General features: G+C 38.5%; 1 protein-coding gene and 1 long non-coding RNA gene across 2 annotated transcripts in view; one reads left to right on the forward strand and one right to left on the reverse strand.

The window, feature by feature from the left end:
- The window catches only part of LOC135797793 (cell adhesion molecule Dscam1-like), a 48,834-nt gene that overhangs the window by 1,585 nt on the left and 28,845 nt on the right, over positions 1–18,404 (forward strand). Inside the window, exon 2 of the mRNA XM_065310314.1 lies at positions 16,092–16,195. Coding sequence (XP_065166386.1) covers positions 16,141–16,195 — 55 coding nt within the window. The 5' untranslated portion in view covers positions 16,092–16,140. The remainder of the gene's footprint in view (positions 1–16,091; positions 16,196–18,404) is intronic.
- Positions 8,595–18,404, reverse strand: part of LOC135797798 (uncharacterized) — an 81,579-nt gene continuing 71,769 nt past the window's right edge. Inside the window, exons 6-7 of the long non-coding RNA XR_010549629.1 lie at positions 11,658–11,691; positions 8,595–8,682 (exon numbers count right to left, since the gene is read on the reverse strand). This is a non-coding gene — a long non-coding RNA (uncharacterized lncRNA). The remainder of the gene's footprint in view (positions 8,683–11,657; positions 11,692–18,404) is intronic.

The following is an 18,404-nucleotide window of genomic DNA, read 5'->3' on the forward strand; positions in this document are numbered from 1 at the left end:
GTGGTGGAAAAAACGCCGCGACCGGAATGGAATGGAAATCCAAATCGAGCGCACCATCGGACGCCGCCCGGCTAATTGTTATTTGTGTACACTCGCGAAATGTTCTGTCAACACAACCGGACAGCTATACAGCGGAAAAAGCGGCGCGAATCGAAACGGATACGCGAAAATAAACATTATGCTAATAAACGTCATGAAAATGAAATTTTATGGCTTCATCTTGAGCGAGAAAAGTCTTGTATTGCGGTTATGATAGTTTGGTTGCCTATATTACGTACATTTTAACTAAAAATAAGTATAATTATTAACTCTATCACCAAATTCTACCTCAAGGCTTAAATAAATAGAAAAGTTTGTAATATTTGTATTTAACGCAAAAAAATCCGGTTTATGTTGATATTTATTGTGTATAAATTTGTATAAACAGTTGAAATGCTCTTTGCTCCGCTTTGGAAAACTTTACCTATCTTCTTATCTTGCCAGATGGCAAACGCTGAGCGGGAAAACTTTGCGCAACTTGTGAAAATCGTCGGGAAGTAAGTTTAAGAAGTGAGTTACGAGCGACCGGGGCGAAATTGGTGCGCATTTAAATTGGTAATCGGTTGCAAGTTAATTAAAGATACTAAATAACCGAGGTGCAATTTGGCCGCTAATGCACACTTTAAACGTTTTCCCACTTTCCGCCACGAGGATTTTCTTGACTGTTTATTTTCCGCGAGTATCTTACACGTAATTATCCGCGTTCAGTTAGTTTAAACTAAATGGCTACTTTAATTGGCTGCAAAATTAAAAGCGAATTTATTTCGCTGGAATGTTGTTAATTGTTTATGTTTTCGTTTGTCTGAAAATGTGTAATCTATTCATAACACACATTCACGTTATGATGGCGTATGTTTACGCTCGAGAGAAGCGTTGATTGCGGAAACAGCGCTTTAATTAAGGTTAAATACGGCGGTATTTGTCTACCGCATTCACGCAAACTTTCCAAACACAAATAGTAACAAAACATCAACTAAAAGTTTTGGTAAACAATGTGAATATGTATTATATTTGGATTAATCAATCCATTAACATACTTTTTCTGATAACTTTTATAATATAGATAATAATTTCTTAACGGGATTGTTCGTTATTAGAAAATTTGAAAATTGAAAATTGCAGATGCAAAGTTCGTTTTCAATTAAACCGTTCGACGCTTAGAAGTTGAGGCTTTCACGAAGAAGAATTCATCGAGGTCGATCAATGATGAGCCTCATAGTCGTAAATGAGCCCTTCTTCTTGCTTCCACTTCTACACAACTCTTCGCGCTCATATTTTCTGCAATTTCGTGAGCTCGACTTTAAAGTCTCTCCCCTCGAATGCAATATAATGCCAAGAAGAGAAGACGGCAGGGAGAGAATAGGACTTTTCTTAAATGGTCGTAAACGGTTTAACGTTTGTTTATATAAACGTTGTTTTTATTCGTGGATCTCATAAAAAGAGCAGAAAAAGAATGCGAGCTTTTGGGTTGGGGTATGTTTTGTAGATTTTTTTGATAGTCTCAACGTACATCTTAAAATAGTAAAAGAAGCCAACACAAGATTGAAAACATGAATATAGTTTATAAATTTTGCAAACTTTTAGATCTTTTTACAAAGATACTCACCTTGTAAATTTCAGGCTTTTAAACCTTTAACAAGTTCTTCAAAATATCTTTGGAAAATTGCTATTTCTTCAATTTTTGGAAAATTGATCTGGAAGGTTTTCCATCTCCTATGATATTATAAGAACTCTTTTACATGATGCGCATACTTTTAGCCTTATAAACCTTCAAGGGAAGTTTTAAATGCCTTTTGCATCTAATAGATAATGAGCTCTTCTATAAAATGCTTATCAACTTTTCTAATCCTTAAGAGATGCTCCAAAATATGTATTACAAATTAAAAAAAATAAAACTCTCTATATTTTATTTTTATATTTTTTAATTTTATATTTTATTTTTTTTCTTCTATTTTCTATAGCTTCAGAGTTATTCTTTAAGGTGCATAGCTTTTTTATCGAAAATTATAAAAGTTAGCGGACCAGAGAACACAAAAATAGCAATTATATGGGTTTCCCGAAAGTTAATCCCACAAATTATATACGTATATAATGCAGAATTTTTTAATACTTTTAATTTGGTGAGAGAATGGTTGCCCTACAAAATCGCAAAAAACACAAAAATGCTCTTTTTGTGTTTCTGTCCGCTAATTTTTGATATTTTCGACCCGAAATTGAACGCGAACAATTCAAATTATGTCGAAATACCCGCGAAAATTTTCAGCCTCCTCAACTTTCTGGGATCCGGATAACACCAACCAATTTTACCATTAGTTTTGGACCCGAAATTGAAATGGCCCATACCCACACATGCGCTCGTTCACATATGCAGTGTGTGTGTGTGTGCTCGCGTTTAATTTCGGGTCGAAAACTAATGGAAAAATTGGTTGGTGTTATTCGGATCCCAGAAAGTTGAGGAGGCTGAAAATTTTCGCGGGTATTTCGACAAAATTTGAATTGTTCGCGTTCAATTTCAGGTCGTAAATTACAAAAGTTAGCGAACCAGAAAACACAAAAAGGGCATTTTTGTGGGTTTCCAAAGGGTTAATCCTACAAATAATAGACGTATATTATGCAGAATTTTAATACCTTTACTTTGGTGAGAAAATGGTTGCTCTGCAATATCGCGTTCGTCCAGAAAATGCTAAAAACCACAAAAATTATTCAATTTTGAAAAACAAAAAGGGCATTTTTATGGGTTTGCCAAAGGTAAATCCCATAAATAATATACGCATATTATGCAGAATTTTAATACCTTTAATACGGTAAGAGAATAGTTGCCCTACGACGTCCCGTTAACCCTGAAAATGCAAAAAACCATAAAAAGTTACCAATTTTAAAAACAAAAAGGGCATTAATATAGGTTTCCCGATGGTTAATCTAACAAATTATATACGTGTATTATGCAGAATTTTAATACCTTTAATTTGGTGAGAGAATGGTTGCTCTACGACATCCGGTTCGCCCAGAAAATGCTCTTTTTGTGTTTCTTTCCGCTAATTTTTGATATTTTCGACCCGAAATTGAACGCGAACAATTCAAATTTTGTCGAAATACCCGCGAAAATTTTCAGCCTCCTCAACTTTCTGGGATCCGGATAACACCAACCAATTGAGCCGCTTATTTTGAAAGTGGCCTAACTCCATTTATCTTCAAATCGAGATATTGAAAGTTTTGCGTTTCAATGAATTTAAAAATATACGTATAAGATATAAAGGAGTCATACTGCTTAAGCATATCTTAGGATGTTAAATTTAAAGTTCCTGTTAAAATAGTGGCAATTATTAAGTAAATAACGTGCGTTTCCTTATCAAGAATGGAGTTGGGCCACTTTCAAAATTAACAGCCAGATTCATTATAAAATTTGAAGATGCCCAAGTCCATTCAACATAATTTAAGATGTTTCAAATTGAAGAAAAAAAACGTCTTCGTTTCACAGGCAGCTTCGTGAAGTAATACATTTTGTTTGTTAAAATCTGCCAAACCCCAAAACTTCTCAAAAATATTCTTTCTTTCTTCTTCATTATAATTTTTTGTGCACGCATTCCGACAACCACAATCTTTGTTTTCGAAATTTTTTTCATGAACAATACTTCCGGTTTAACTGCAATATCTTTTTCCTGAATTCCGTTTTATCTTTCGCACTTTTTGGATATATGGTGCATCAATCTTTTCTCCATTGTTATTTGAATCTTCATCCTCTGACGAGGAATATTGTTTTATAACTCTTTTTCGTATTCGCTTTTTTTTATTAATTACTATTTCTTTTTCACTATCTGAACTAAGTGGTCTTCTTCGGTTCTTCCTCATGGGTGCAATAATTTCTATAATTTAATATTAAATTTTAAGTTTTATATTAATTAAACGTACAGGTTAATTAACTAACGCAATTGTCCCAAAAATGAGGTGGACTTGTAAATACTAATTAATTGAAATTACCTTCATCGCTGCTTTCCGACATTATGAATAGTAAATACCTTGATGTAACTATAAATGGAGTTAGGCCACTTTCAAACCACACGGGTCAGTTATTCAATTAATTCGGAAAACCTATGTGTAAAAAATGTACCGTATTTTCTCTGAATATAAGCAATCTGAAGTGCGTCACTGATAAATAACATGAAGTTGTACATGTAACCATGGTAACCGGCAAAAAATTGAAAAACGGAGTTAGGTCACTTTCAAAATAAACGGCTCAATTTTACCATTAGTTTTCGACCCGACATTGAACTGGCACACACACAAATGCGCTCGTTCACATATGCAGTGTGTGTGTGAGTGTGTGCTCGCGTTTAATTTCGGGTCGAAAACTAATGGAAAAATTCGTTGGTGTTATCCGGATACCAGAAAGTTGAGGAGGCTGAAAATTTTCGCGGGTATTTCGACATAATTTGAATTGTTCGCTTTCATTTTCGGGTCGAAAATTACAAAAGTTAGCGGACCAGAACACACAAAAAGGGCATTTTTGTGGGTTTCCCGAGGGTTAATCCCACAAATAATACACGTATATAATGCAGAATTTTAATACCTTTACTTTGGTGAGAAAATGGTTGCTCTGCCATATCGCGTTCGCCCAGAAAATGCTAAAAACCACAAAAATTATTCAATTTTGAAAAACGAAAAGGGCTTTTTTATGCGTTTCCCAAGGGTTAATCCTACAAGTTATATACGTATATTATGCAGAATTTTAATACCTTTAATTTAGTGAGAGAATGGTTGCTCTACGACATCCCGTTCGCCCTGAAAATGCAAAAAACACAAAACGGTTAATCTTTCCAACTTTAAGAACAAAAGAAAATGGCAATTATATGGGTTTCCCGACGGTTAATCCTACAAGTTATATACGTATATTATGCAGAATTTTAATACCTTTAATTTGGTGAGAGAATGGTGGCTCTACGACGTCCCGTTCGCCCAGAAAATGCAAAAAACCACAGAAATGTACCAATTTTAAAAACAAAAAGGGCATTAATTTGGGTTTCCCGAAGGTTAATCCTACAAGTTATATACGCATATTATGCAGAATTTTAATACCTTTACTTTGGTGAGAAAATGGTTGCTCTACGACATCCCGTTCGCCCAGAAAATGCAAAAAACCACAAAAACTTTCCAACTTTAAGAACAAAAATGGCAATTATATGGGTTTCCCGACGGTTAATCCTACAAGTTATATACGTATATTATGCAGAATTTTAATACCTTTAATTTGGTGAGAGAATGGTTGCTCTACGGCGTCCTGTTCACCCTGAAAATGCAAAAAACCACAAAAACTTTCCAACTTTAAGAACAAAAATGGCAATTATATGGGTTTCCCGACGGTTAATCCTACAAGTTATATACGTATATTATGCAGAATTTTAATACCTTTAATTTGGTGAGAGAATGGTTGCTCTACGACATCCGGTTCGCCCAGAAAATGCTCTTTTTGTGTTTCTTTCCGCTAATTTTTGATATTTTCGACCCGAAATTGAACGCGAACAATTCAAATTTTGTCGAAATACCCGCGAAAATTTTCAGCCTCCTCAACTTTCTGGGATCCGGATAACACCAACCAATTTTATCATTAGTTTTCGACCCGAAATTGAACTGGCACACACACACATGCGCTCGTTCACATATGCAGTGTGTTTGTGAGTGTGTGCTCGCGTTTAATTTCGGGTCGAAAACTAATGGAAAAATTGGTTGGTGTTAACCGGATCCCAGAAAGTTGAGGAGGCTGAAAATTTTCGCGGGTATTTCGACATAATTTGAATTGTTCGCGTTCAATTTCGGGTCGAAAATTACAAAAGTTAGCGGACCAGAACACACAAAAGGGCATTTTTGTGGGTTTCCCGAGGGTTAATCCCACAAACAATACACGAATATAATGCAGAATTTTAATACCTTTACTTTGGTGAGAAAATGGTTGCTCTATGACATCCCGTTCGCCCAGAAAATGCAAAAAAACACAAAAATGTACCAATTTTAAAAACAAAAAGGGCATTTATATGGGTTTTCCGACGGTTAATCCTACAAGTTATATACGTATATTATGCAGAATTTTAATACCTTTAATTTGGTGAGAGAATGGTTGCTCTACGGCGTCCCGTTCGCCCAGAAAATGCAAAAAACCACAGAAATGTACCAATTTTAAAAACAAAAAGGGCATTAATATAGGTTTCCCGAAGGTTAATCCTACAAGTTATATACGTATATTATGCAGAATTTTAATACCTTTACTTTGGTGAGAAAATGGTTGCTCTACCATATCGCGTTCGCCCAGAAAATGCTAAAAACCACAAAAACTTTCCAACTTTAAGAACAAAAATGGCAATTATATGGGTTTCCCGAAGGTTAATCCCACAAATTATATACGTATATTATGCAGAATTTTAATACCTTTAATTTGGTGAGAGAATGGTTGCTCTACGACATCCCGTTCGCCCAGAAAATGCAAAAAAACCCAAAAATGTACCAATTTTAAAAACAAAAAGGGCATTTATATGGGTTTTCCGATGGTTAATCCTACTAGTTATATACGTATATTATGCAGAATTTTAATACCTTTAATTTGGTGAGAGAATGGTTGCTCTACGGCGTCCCATTCGCCCAGAAAATGCAAAAAACCACAGAAATGTACCAATTTTAAAAACGAAAAGGGCATTAATATGGGTTTCCCGAAGGTTAATCCTACAAGTTATATACGTATATTATGCAGAATTTTAATACCTTTACTTTGGTGAGAAAATGGTTGCTCTACCATATCGCGTTCGCCCAGAAAATGCTAAAAACCACAAAAACTTTCCAACTTTAAGAACAAAAATGGCAATTATATGGGTTTCCCCAAGGTGAATCCCACAAATTATTTACGTATATTATGCAGAATTTTAATACCTTTAATTTGGTGAGAGAATGGTTGCCCCACGACATCCCGTTCGCCCAGAAAATGCTCTTTTTGTGTTTCTTTCCGCTAATTTTTGTACTTTTCGACCGGAATTGAACGCGAACAATTCAAATTTTGTCGAAATACCCGCGAAAATTTTCAGCCTCCTCAACTTTCTGGGATCCGGATAACACCAACCAATTTTACGATTAGTTTTCGACCCGAAATTGAACTCGCACACACACACATGCGCTCGTTCACATATGCAGTGTGTGTGTGAGTGTGTGCTCGCGTTTAATTTCGGGTCGAAAACTAATGGAAAAATTGGTTGGTGTTATCCGGATCCCAGAAAGTTGAGGAGGCTGAAAATTTTCGCGGGTATTTCGACATAATTTGAATTGTTCGCGTTCAATTTCGGGTCGAAAATTACAAAAGTTAGCGGACCAGAACACACAAAAAGGGCATTTTTGTGGGTTTCCCGAGGGTTAATCCCACAAATAATACACGTATATTATGCAGAATTTTAATACCTTTACTTTGGTGAGAAAATGGTTGCTCTGCCATATCGCGTTCGCCCAGAAAATGCAAAAAACCACAAAAATGTACCAATTTTAAAAACAAAACGGGCATTTATATGGGTTTCCCGAAGGTTAATCCTACAAGTTATATACGTATATTATGCAGAATTTTAATACCTTTAATTTGGTGAGAGAATGGTTGCTCTGCGACGTCCCGTTCGCCCAGAAAATGCAAAAAAACACAAAAACTTTCCAACTTTAAGAACAATAATGGCATTTATATGGGTTTCCCGAAGGTTAATCCTACAAGTTATATACGTATATTATGCAGAATTTTAATACCTTTAATTTGGTGAGAGAATGGTTGCTCTACGACATCCCGTTCGCCCAGAAAATGCAAAAAACCACAAAAATGTACCAATTTTAAAAACAAAAAGGGCATTTATATGGGTTTCCCGAAGGTTAATCCTACAAGTTATATACGTATATTATGCAGAATTTTAATACTTTTAATTTGGTGAGAGAATGGTTGCTCTACGACATCCCGTTCGCCCAGAATATGCTCTTTTTGTGTTTCTTTCCGCTAGTTTTTGATATTTTCGACCCGAAATTGAACGCGAACAATTCAAATTTTGTCGAAATACCCTCGAAAATTTTCAGCCTCCTCAACTTTCTGGGATCCGGATAACACCAACCAATTTTACCATTAGTTTTCGACCCGAAATTGAACTGGCACACACACACATGCGCTGGTTCACATATGCAGTGTGTGTGTGAGTGTGTGCTCGCGTTTAATTTCGGGTCGAAAACTAATGGAAAAATTGTTATATCCCACAAATTATATTTCGAGGGTATTTCGACATAATTTGAATTGTTCGCGTTCAATTTCGGGTCGAAAATTAAAAAGATAGCGGACCAGAAAACACAAAAAGGGCATTTTTTTTAAAATAGCAAATATTGAAGGGCATTTTGGATCATATCCCAAAGGTTTGATCCCAAAAGTTTGTCAAATATATTCCCTTTATATAAGGGAATTTGAAAGTATGCTATAACGTTAAGCCTAATGAGGTGAATTAATATTTTGACTTAAATATGAAACCTGAAAACGAAGAAAAAGGTAAAAAATTACACATATATTTTTCAGTAACTATTCAGTTTATTCTATAATAATCAAAGACATCAAAAACATAAATTGTTCCTTATTGCAATGTTGTCGATATGGGTCTGAAAAAAGCACAACATACAGTAAAATTGATAAAAATTTGTAGAAAGTAAATAAAGAAAGTTAGTAAAATTGAACGTTATCGTTATATCTATATCTATGTATCTTTTCAATTTTGCGCTATATGCGATGTAACAATTTTATGCGCGCATTTTTACCGCTTTAGTGCACGCTCGCATTATTATGACGATCGCACACTTGATCTATCACGAGCCTCGACATCTGCTACCGACTCAATCCACTTTACAGCCACGCTAGGGTATTATTCGTGTGCAACAGAATGTTGTAGAATGCAGAATGTGGAATCTAGCAAGAAGCAAGGTGGAAGCATATGCATGTTCTGATGTTCTATAAGCACTTTCCACACACACATACACGCACACCTTACTTCCTCTCGTTGTCGTTCCGTTTCTCGGAACTCACATTCAACAAGTGTTACCACGTAAGTTTTGCGCGCTTCGCCCGGCGTCTTATTATTACATTTTCCTCAACGCGCTTGTCAATTCAATATCTGCATGCGCTCGATCGCGTGCGACGCCGCGCGCCGGTGATAAAGGGGGCGATGACACGCGCTGAAATTGGAAATAACTCTTTCCATTTTTCACACCTTGCGAACAACCAGCCGTCGCCGCCGACGTTTGTTTGTTGTTTGCAGACAGGGCCGGGAAACTTATTGCCTGGCTGTTTACTGAACGCGATACAATTCAACGTTTCGCCGAATTTCGAAAAGTCGACGAAACTTTCACACTTTGTGCGATCGCGAACAATCAGAAAGGTTTGTTTCCACTCAAGCTCGCAGCAGCAACACTGCGCCATTTTTTGTGTGTGCAGTGTAATCGGAAACAGTTCTGAAGATGGACGATGGGTGGGGTGTTTGGGTACGTTGTGCGAGAAGATAATGAAAAATGCCCAACGTTTGGGTTTTGCTCGCGGTGAAATTGTTGAAATGTAAATGTTGACTAGACGTTTATAAATGATGTCTCACCATGCGAGCGCATCAACATTGCCGGCAAAACGTTATTCAGTTATTCCGGCTTTTTGCTGCTGCTGGAGGGATGCGTGCACGGCGTGACTGATTCTAGCGCTTTCAGCGTTAGCTTTGCTTCTTTTTTGCCAGCGCGCCGAGAGAATTTTCGTCAGGTCATGCAACGCGGTCAATTTCCTAGTCGCTAGACATTATTAATGTTCATCTGCACGTCCGAACGTGTTCATTTATAACAGATTTAGCTCAACATGCATAAGCTTAGATTATCTCATCAGTAAGCACAACTATTATTTATAGATTAGAGTAAAAATTATGCAGAATTTATAGGCTTTTAAATCTCGGGGTTATTTTGTAAGGATTTATAAGCTTGTTACCATTTCCACCAAGTTATTATTAGTTTTCAGAGATGGAGTGAATGCCGGCGTGCGAGGGTGCTTGGCAAAGACGATAGAAAAAATTAATATTCATGATGTTAAGCGCTTCGAGCGATAGAAGGAATGTTGACTTGACTCTGTTGAAGAGCTTCAAGTCCGAGCCGTTTATTTCATTTCGCTTCTAATATTCCGAATACCGAATACTGCGCTTCGAATTGAATTTCTCAGGAATGTTCATCAAAAAATGTAATTTACAACTACGCTTTTCTCTTAATAAACTTAAACGCAAAAATTATACGTTAAATTATTGCTGCTACGCTAATATCTACATCAGAAAATTTCTAAATGGCAGTAGTAAAATACATTTCTATTGTTGTGACTTCGAAATAGTAAAAAAAAGAACGTTTGTGTTTTAAAAGTATGCGTTCACAAAAAAGAGCAAAAAAAATCTGAAACTTGAATAACAAACTAAAACTTTTTTCAACTTTTCGCAAAAACACTTTTATCTACGAGGAAATAAACAATTATCTACAATTTAATATAAATTCTACGATTCGGCAAAAAACCTCCCGCGCATTGTAAAAAAAGTTAAACCAACTAAACCCATTTCCGGCTTATTTTTTGTAACGTTAGATTTCGCCCTCGAAAATTAATTAAAACGAGTGCTTAAAAGATTAAATGCTACGCAAACGTGTTAAGTAAAACCTCATCCGCCCGCCCTGCCGTTGTTACGCTCGTACGGTACAAACCATTTATTGATGCTTAAAATTTCTTCCCAGAGTTGTCGTTTTTTTTTCGAGCGCTCGTTGTTCGCCAAATCCTTCGGTAGCGGAGGCGCCGCGCAAGTAAATAATGTAAGTGCATCAATCAACGTCGGCCGGCGCTCGTCTAATAGGATTCGCGTTGTTGCGCCGAGGCTCTCCATCGATCAAATAACTGATGGTAATTAGTTTATAGAGTTTTCTATTCATTACAACCGAAGCGCGCTCACGTCTGAATGCACCGACCTCGATTTGTCCAACGCATTTTCTTATTTTCCGGCATTGCCACAATTTTTCACCCGCTCCAATAAAAGAAAATAAAACTATTTAATCTCATTCTGCAACGCACGAAATTATACAGCCCAATAAACATTATAATCAATTGATGTTTTGCTTGATGATTGGCGAATGAATCGTGAAGTTAAGTGTACCGAGTGAATCAAGAGAGACGAATATGAGCGAAATCGTAGATAATAAATTTCCAGCCGCGCGAAATTGGGAGCATTAGAGATAATTGTGCGGTCGCGCCGGAGCGGAACAATGCGATAATTGCCGTTTAAGTGCGTTCGAATGCGCGACGCGCGCAAAGTTTATAAAGCCCTGCACGGCGTCGTCAGCGACGTCGCGACGCCCGCCAGTCGTGCCCGGCTTATTAAAAGCACTGTACCGTGGTGTTATGCGGCTGCAAAGCGCACAATTATACACTTCACGCAGTACTCGACGATATTCGGCATTCAGATTTGAAAGCGGTTTAATTTTTATCAAACAATTGAAATCAAAACCGCAAATAAAGTCAAAATGTTTAGTTCATTTGGTGAAGGAAGTAATAGGTAGTAATAGGCAAGAAATACGTTTACCCAGGTCTGCAATATCTCCGTAAATGCCGTAGATCTGAAACAAAAATAAATTTATTTTAATTTTCAAGATATTAATAGCATTTTAATAATTTTTTTTAAATTAGAATGTGATAAAAGAATCTCTTTGAATAATTGAATTTAAAACTTGGAGAGTTAGTGGAAAATTTTAAGCAAAAGTTAATTTTTAATAGTTCGAAACGCAATTACAAAACAGTGCGGTAGATGGCGCACTAGTGCACGTAAAATGGACGCGGATAATTAAATCAATTACTTTATGGAAGCGCATAGCTGAGCACGGCATAGGATAATGCGAAGTAATCTAGCCGAGAGCTTCGAATGCGGCGGCACGACGCGGCACGCCGGAAAAGCGGAAAAGGATAAATAAATATGCCGGCGGTCCTTTTCGCCGCTTCGCGTTGTACACCGAGAACGCTTTCACGTCCGCGTCTTTTACTACCGGCATTGCATCAGCATCACGCGGGGATTCGAATGCGAATTGGCGAATGAGAATCCGGAAGGTGGAGAGGTGCAGGATAGAGGTAGCGCTCCCGCTAAGCTAGTCTGAGGTTCAAAACCCGAGAATACGAATGAGCACGTGAATGAGAATGCTCCCCATCCCCCCCGGCTCAACAAACGCGAAGCAATGCAGGACGACGTCGCGGCGAAAAGCTTCTCAAGCCTAAGATTCGATGCCGATGGACGGGGAACTGAAAAGATCCCAACTGCCAGCGAAGGAACGTGCTAGTGCGCGGAAAAATAGGGAAACGGAAATTGATTTTCTATTATATCAAACATTCTCGGAGTTAATGCGTTATAAAGAATTCAATTGTATACTTCTCCCACCTAACCTCAAAACCTCTCACAACAATGGCGGATGTGAGGAGAAAAGAAACAAAACAAAGTTAAGCAAAAAGTTGATCAAACTTTTCGGGGGTTTTGAAGTTTCGCAAAACTTTGAAAGAAAAAATACACTAAGGAACTTTATACTTTTGCAAAAATGAAAATTAGAAAATTACATAATTTTAAATTATACTACCCAATTAACACAAGGTTGCAGGAACGCATATCTCATTAAGATTCCTCTTAAAACAACTTTATTTCGTTATCTCGTCATTTGAAAGACGGTTCATTACATCGCCTCGTTGACGAGTTGTCATAAGTGGGTATAATTTTCTCCCTCCGCATGAATACCCGACTGCCGCTGCGAAAAAATACTGATATCCTGATATCGCATGAATGGGAAAAAAATCAAGTGCTTGCGCCTCATTAACGTCGCCATTGAAAGCTGCCCGAGCGCCGGGGTTGCGAAGTCAATTACTAACGAGACCATTGTACGCCACCGACGCGCACACTTGTGTGTAGGCCACACACCGAGCGCACACAAAACACCAATGGTGGAGGACAGCTACCCGATGTTCGTAGCAAGCTGGAACACACGTTCTCCGACGTCGAAGCTTTGTAGCGTCTCGAAGGTGAATTGTGCGCAGATGTTCCGCACAATTTCACGGCACACAAAACTGTGTACGACACAACGGGGAGATGAATTGCTGGCGGGTGGAGATCGATATAATAAGAGAATCTATAGATACGTTTTTTATGTCCCACACGTTAGATGTGAGATGTAAGATGTGCGAAAGCGTTCAGGGCCTGAGCGGACAAGCAAGATTTGTTGCTTTCGAGTCCTCACAATTACAAATTGAGATATATGATCATGCAATGTGGTGTTTCTTTTATTTTATTGCTATGTCAAGGATTTATGTAGTAACATTTTATTACCCGGTCTAATAATTTTCGATAGGTAGTTAATAGAAATAGATGTTTCTATACCAAAAGATTAAATTGATAAAGGTTCAATAATTCACAATAAAACACTTTTTTCCAAGCAAAATTCTCAGTTTTTTTCTCTCAGAAATATGCAGCTACAAGTTTTAATGAGAAGAGACCTTTTCCACCTGAATTATGACAGCTTCGATTAAAACTGATCAAAGTGCATGCAAAACAGTTTCTGACACGAGTTTCCTCCCTTTTCTCTCAACATACGATATGATAAACTTTTCACCCCAGATCACTAACCCCATCTCTAAAGACATTCAGTAATAAAACTTTCAACCTTGCAACGTTAGCAAATGTATCAAATGTCGATTCTGCAAGTCGGAGTATTAAGTGTGCGTTCAGTGTTGACGAAAGATAGTTTCAATACGTGCGAGCGTTTAACTTCAACTTCAACTCGACTACCGCGCGCTTGCCGGAAAACTTTCCCGAGGTAGTGTGCTGTTAGAAGCTGTTAGTGCACTTTCCTTCCGAGATGAATAAAGATTTATTAGCTCGGATCGGAGTGCGAACGCGCGGCGGCGGCTCCGCAGTGTGTGCCAACTTGATTGATTCAATAATTGAATATAATTGCAACGCTGATTGGATCGACGCGAGTCAATGGGAGAACGGAAGTATCCAGCGCCCCAAATCAAACCCTCCCAAGGATTCGGGGGGTTGAGGCAGATGAAATCAGAATGCGTTTCCATCTATAATAGACGGGCAGAGCGTGTAAAACGTAGAGTGTGGCGTCGAGTAGTGTAACAACTTCGGCTACCATCACGCCACCTACAGGCTAGCGCAGAAAGTAATTACACTTTTAAATTCTACAAATTATAAGTTTTTATGCAGTTTTTTTATTAATAAAAAATTTAATTGATATTTACGATGATTGCGTATCGAACCGATTTAAATTTTTACCAACAAAGAAATGTTTTGAGACCGGAGTAGAATTAACGGTTTTTCCGGTATATCGGAGTGTATACATGCACTTGATCCGTAATGAAATAGATTCGACGGCACTCCGCGAGATGAGCGTATCGATTTCGTGAGAGCACCACGGCGAACGTGGCGAATTTGCAACTATGACAACATCCACTCGGCGGTGGCGGCGGCGGCATTAACCGCCTGCCAGAAATGGAAGCAAATGGAGTTCGAAGTTTGCACGAATTCAAACAAAAACGAATTAATTTGAATTTTCACACACACTCCAACGAAAATTGAAAATAAAAGAAAGAAACTAATTTTCTATATTTGTTTGTGAAACAAATGAAAAGTAAAGAAGACGGATGATTACAGAGCGTATAAATAAATAAACACGATGCGTTTCAGGAAAATTACAAGTGTACGTCGCTCACTATCCCCAAGAGGGAAACCCACCAGCGAGTTGTGTAAAAGAAAAGACTTATTGTTTCATCTATGCTATTTGTTTATTGCATGTGTGGTTGCCTATAGTAAATAGCACATAACCAAATTGGATGTTTTAAATTTACACACATTTAAATAAGTGTCGCGCACTTTTCAGCTACTCTTACCAAATATGCACTCAACAGTCGAATAAAAAACAGGTTATTTTCACACATGCGAGTCTAAATGGATGAGAGAATGACCGTCATGCAGAATGAAGCGCGTTATCGCGTAATGAAAATGGCATTTTAGATGGAAATGGAATACGCAATGAGAAGCGCAGGTCCGTGCTAGCATTAAAACAGTGGAATTATCTGATTTGAGGTTATGTTGGCTGCAAACTCATAAAGAGCGCGGGGGTGGATTTAAGTTTAGAGGGGGTTCGTCTGGCAAGCGTTTCTCTTAACCGCCCTCGTTACGAGCGCAGCGCTTGCCATCATCAACACCGAGAGCGTAATACCGACCGCAGCGCACTAGGGGGATGATAGTGCCAACAGGAGCGTTAATCCACACAAACACAGTATACAGTTCGCGGTTATCATCGCTAAAATCCGGATCGCGGTCAATCCCGCACGACCCGACATAACCTCAATCGATGCAATAGAACCAAAAATATTCGAGTGCAAAAAGAAATCAAAAATAGAACGGTGCTGATGTATTTATCTAAACATGGAAAACCACCTCCCACTCTTTATTTCATCAACCGAGCGGTTGTCGTAGCCACAAACACGCCTTCACCCTTAGCCACCATTTCTCGCATTCAGCGTCTACTCTTTGCTTTCTTGCGAATTGGACTTGGTTCGAGCGGGTTGATGTGATCCACTGTTCTATTTCTATTCGTTCGTTACTTCGTTATTCCGTCCGAGGCGGAATTGCTTACCAGCCACACATTGATCGCCGCCGCCTATAAATCACTCACCTAGCCGGGGATGCGAGACCGAAAAGGAAATAACCAACCCCTGCACAACCGGATCAAAAAGAAGAAGGAAACCTTTCTTTTTCTCTCTATTCGAAATTCATAATACCAATTTCGATACGGATACGAAACTCAGCGGTTTCCTTATTCTTTTGTACTAACAACCCTTTTTTACTATTTTACTTCAAGGGATGAAACATGTCGAATTTATAAATTTATATATTATATTCTTTTTAAAAGATAGGTTTATATATTTTTTGTTAGTGGTTGAAAGTAAGAAATAATTTTTCTTTGCGTTGCAGGTGTCCGCCAACCCCCTGCGGGGGATGTTAAAGTGAGCACGTCGGATAAATGGATGTTGCGGCGCTGCTTTGTTCCGTCTTCGGTCTGCTCGCCGCTGTTTTAGGTGAGTTAGCCGGATGGCTCATCTAACATAACCTCAAACGTCAACTCTGCTAAATTTAGAAAGTTTTCGACAATTTTTCGCACTGCTAACATTCGCGGCACTTTTCCTTTGTTTATTGTGGACTTGCTCGGTATATGGAATATTGATGGAAACCGACGACAACGTCATGAATAAAATATTGAGCTGTCACTCGACACCAGCTAGATTCCTCCAAATACACACACACATGAAGCAGCAACTGAAACAGAAGCCTCGGACGCTTCGGTCGAGACACCTCGGATCGTTTTCGAAATTGAGCCGAGCAAAGTGACACAGCGTCCAAACGACCCATCTGGGGGCGGTTTATTCCCCTTCGAATCTTTGTCTCCGATGCAATGCGATACCAACTCACAAACAGTCATGCATATTCGATGACTTGAAGATGTAGAAAGTCAAAAATATTTCAACGATTGTTGTTGATAGTCACATTGCATCATGACACTAGGAGTCGAGCTAACTCCTGGGAAACTCATCACTCACTAATTTGCATGATGGGATGTAATCCGGTTAGGTGAGTCCGGGGGTGAGCGCGAGCGCGGTCACACTGGATTAAACATGTTAATATGAAATTTACACGCCGATAGTGTGTGCTGCCTGCAAACATCATTTTCGCTTCCGCTTACAAGTAGAGTGGAGGTAGAACCAAACAGATTTTAAACCAATTCCAAGTACATACTAGAACTACATACATTAAAATCAAATATTTGCGATTTTAATTTAAAGCTGTTTTCTGTAACACTTTGTATTTTAATCTGTGAGCAAATTTTTCGGGCCGATTCATGACCTGCTTCCAGCATTCAAATGATGAAATATGCACATCACCAACATCGACAAGCACAACATCAAAAGCTCCCCTGGTGCTTCCATTTCCACCAATACATCAATAGCAGGTAGATTTGGATGTTGGTGGTGGGAATGATCGTCCCGAAGTAGGTACTTACACTGATAAACACTCGCGGATCCATTCGTCCACCATCCGTCTATGCCCCCGGATGAGTGGAAAAGCTTTGAATGCTTACAACTCGAGAGAAGACGTTCCGACCAGACTCGAGCTTAAGGAGAGGAAGATGCCGGCCGGAATTCGAAATATAGTCGTTTTGGTCGGATTGACCCGCGGCACGTACCCGCCGCGCACGTACGAGCACGTGGGGGATGAAATTGACGTCGGCATTTAATACTCAATCGCCGGCACACCGACATCGATCCTCCTCGTCGAAAATAAATGTTACAGTTTTCCACTTTCAGATGGCGAATAAATTGGAAACAAGGTAGAACAAGTAGAAACTGCAAATAATGGCTACGCAATTGCTTTCAGCGGCGTGTAATCAAAAAGCTCCGATATACAAAAAATAAAAAATCATAAATAATGGAAGAACAATCACAAGGTACACGTTGCAAAAATAAAAACACAAATAAAAGAAAACACGTCCGAACAACAGGAAAGATTAATGATCATCATAGTATATAGAAGCTTTTTTCGTTTTTCGGAGAAACCCCAGGATGTGGGATTATAATTATTGAGGTTAACTCATACCACGCCACTTGAATCGAATGATTTATGACACTCTTGATTCTAAATTATTCATTGTGCTCCATAAAACGTTGTATTTCTTTTTATTTTGCTTGAGTGTTCTGCTACTAAAAGCTCCAATTAACTATCATCCGAAGGAAATAAAAGTTAATTGTCAAAATGGGTTGCTTTACGAAGAAAAACAGCGGCGTGGTGCAAACAGCAAGATATACAATTCTTAATGTGTGCACATTCCTCTTCCGCTCTTCCCGCTGGGCGAGGAAAGCTGAAAGCTCGCACGGCAATAATTTCTCAGCGCCTGGCTGCTAGGTTACAAGGCTAGCAAAAGAATTGCGTCGTTTTGCAACGAGATTATGATGCGGTATTACGCGTTCAAGTAGAAGCGCGCGATGCAAAGAGGAGGGTTGTAGTTGCCTAGTACCTATCAGGGTATCAGCAGCATACAGAGATTTTTTTCTCTTTTTTTAATCTGTCCTAGGTATCATCAGGCTGGCAACCGTGGAATATGTAAGCCGATTATAAACTGATGACTGGCGAACCGGGGGCAGGCTCAACTCATCATCAACATGGGGGGAAGGTTAGAAGGTCTTAAATGTGACCCATTTATATTGGAGGTGGAAATCAATCAAAAGTAAAGAC

Source organism: Atheta coriaria, unplaced genomic scaffold (assembly GCF_025399875.1).
Source record: "Atheta coriaria isolate IRGN ID8LTWV9N9 unplaced genomic scaffold, Caltech_Dcor_3.1 hic_scaffold_8_pilon, whole genome shotgun sequence".
NCBI classification, from domain to species: domain Eukaryota; kingdom Metazoa; phylum Arthropoda; class Insecta; order Coleoptera; family Staphylinidae; genus Dalotia; species Dalotia coriaria.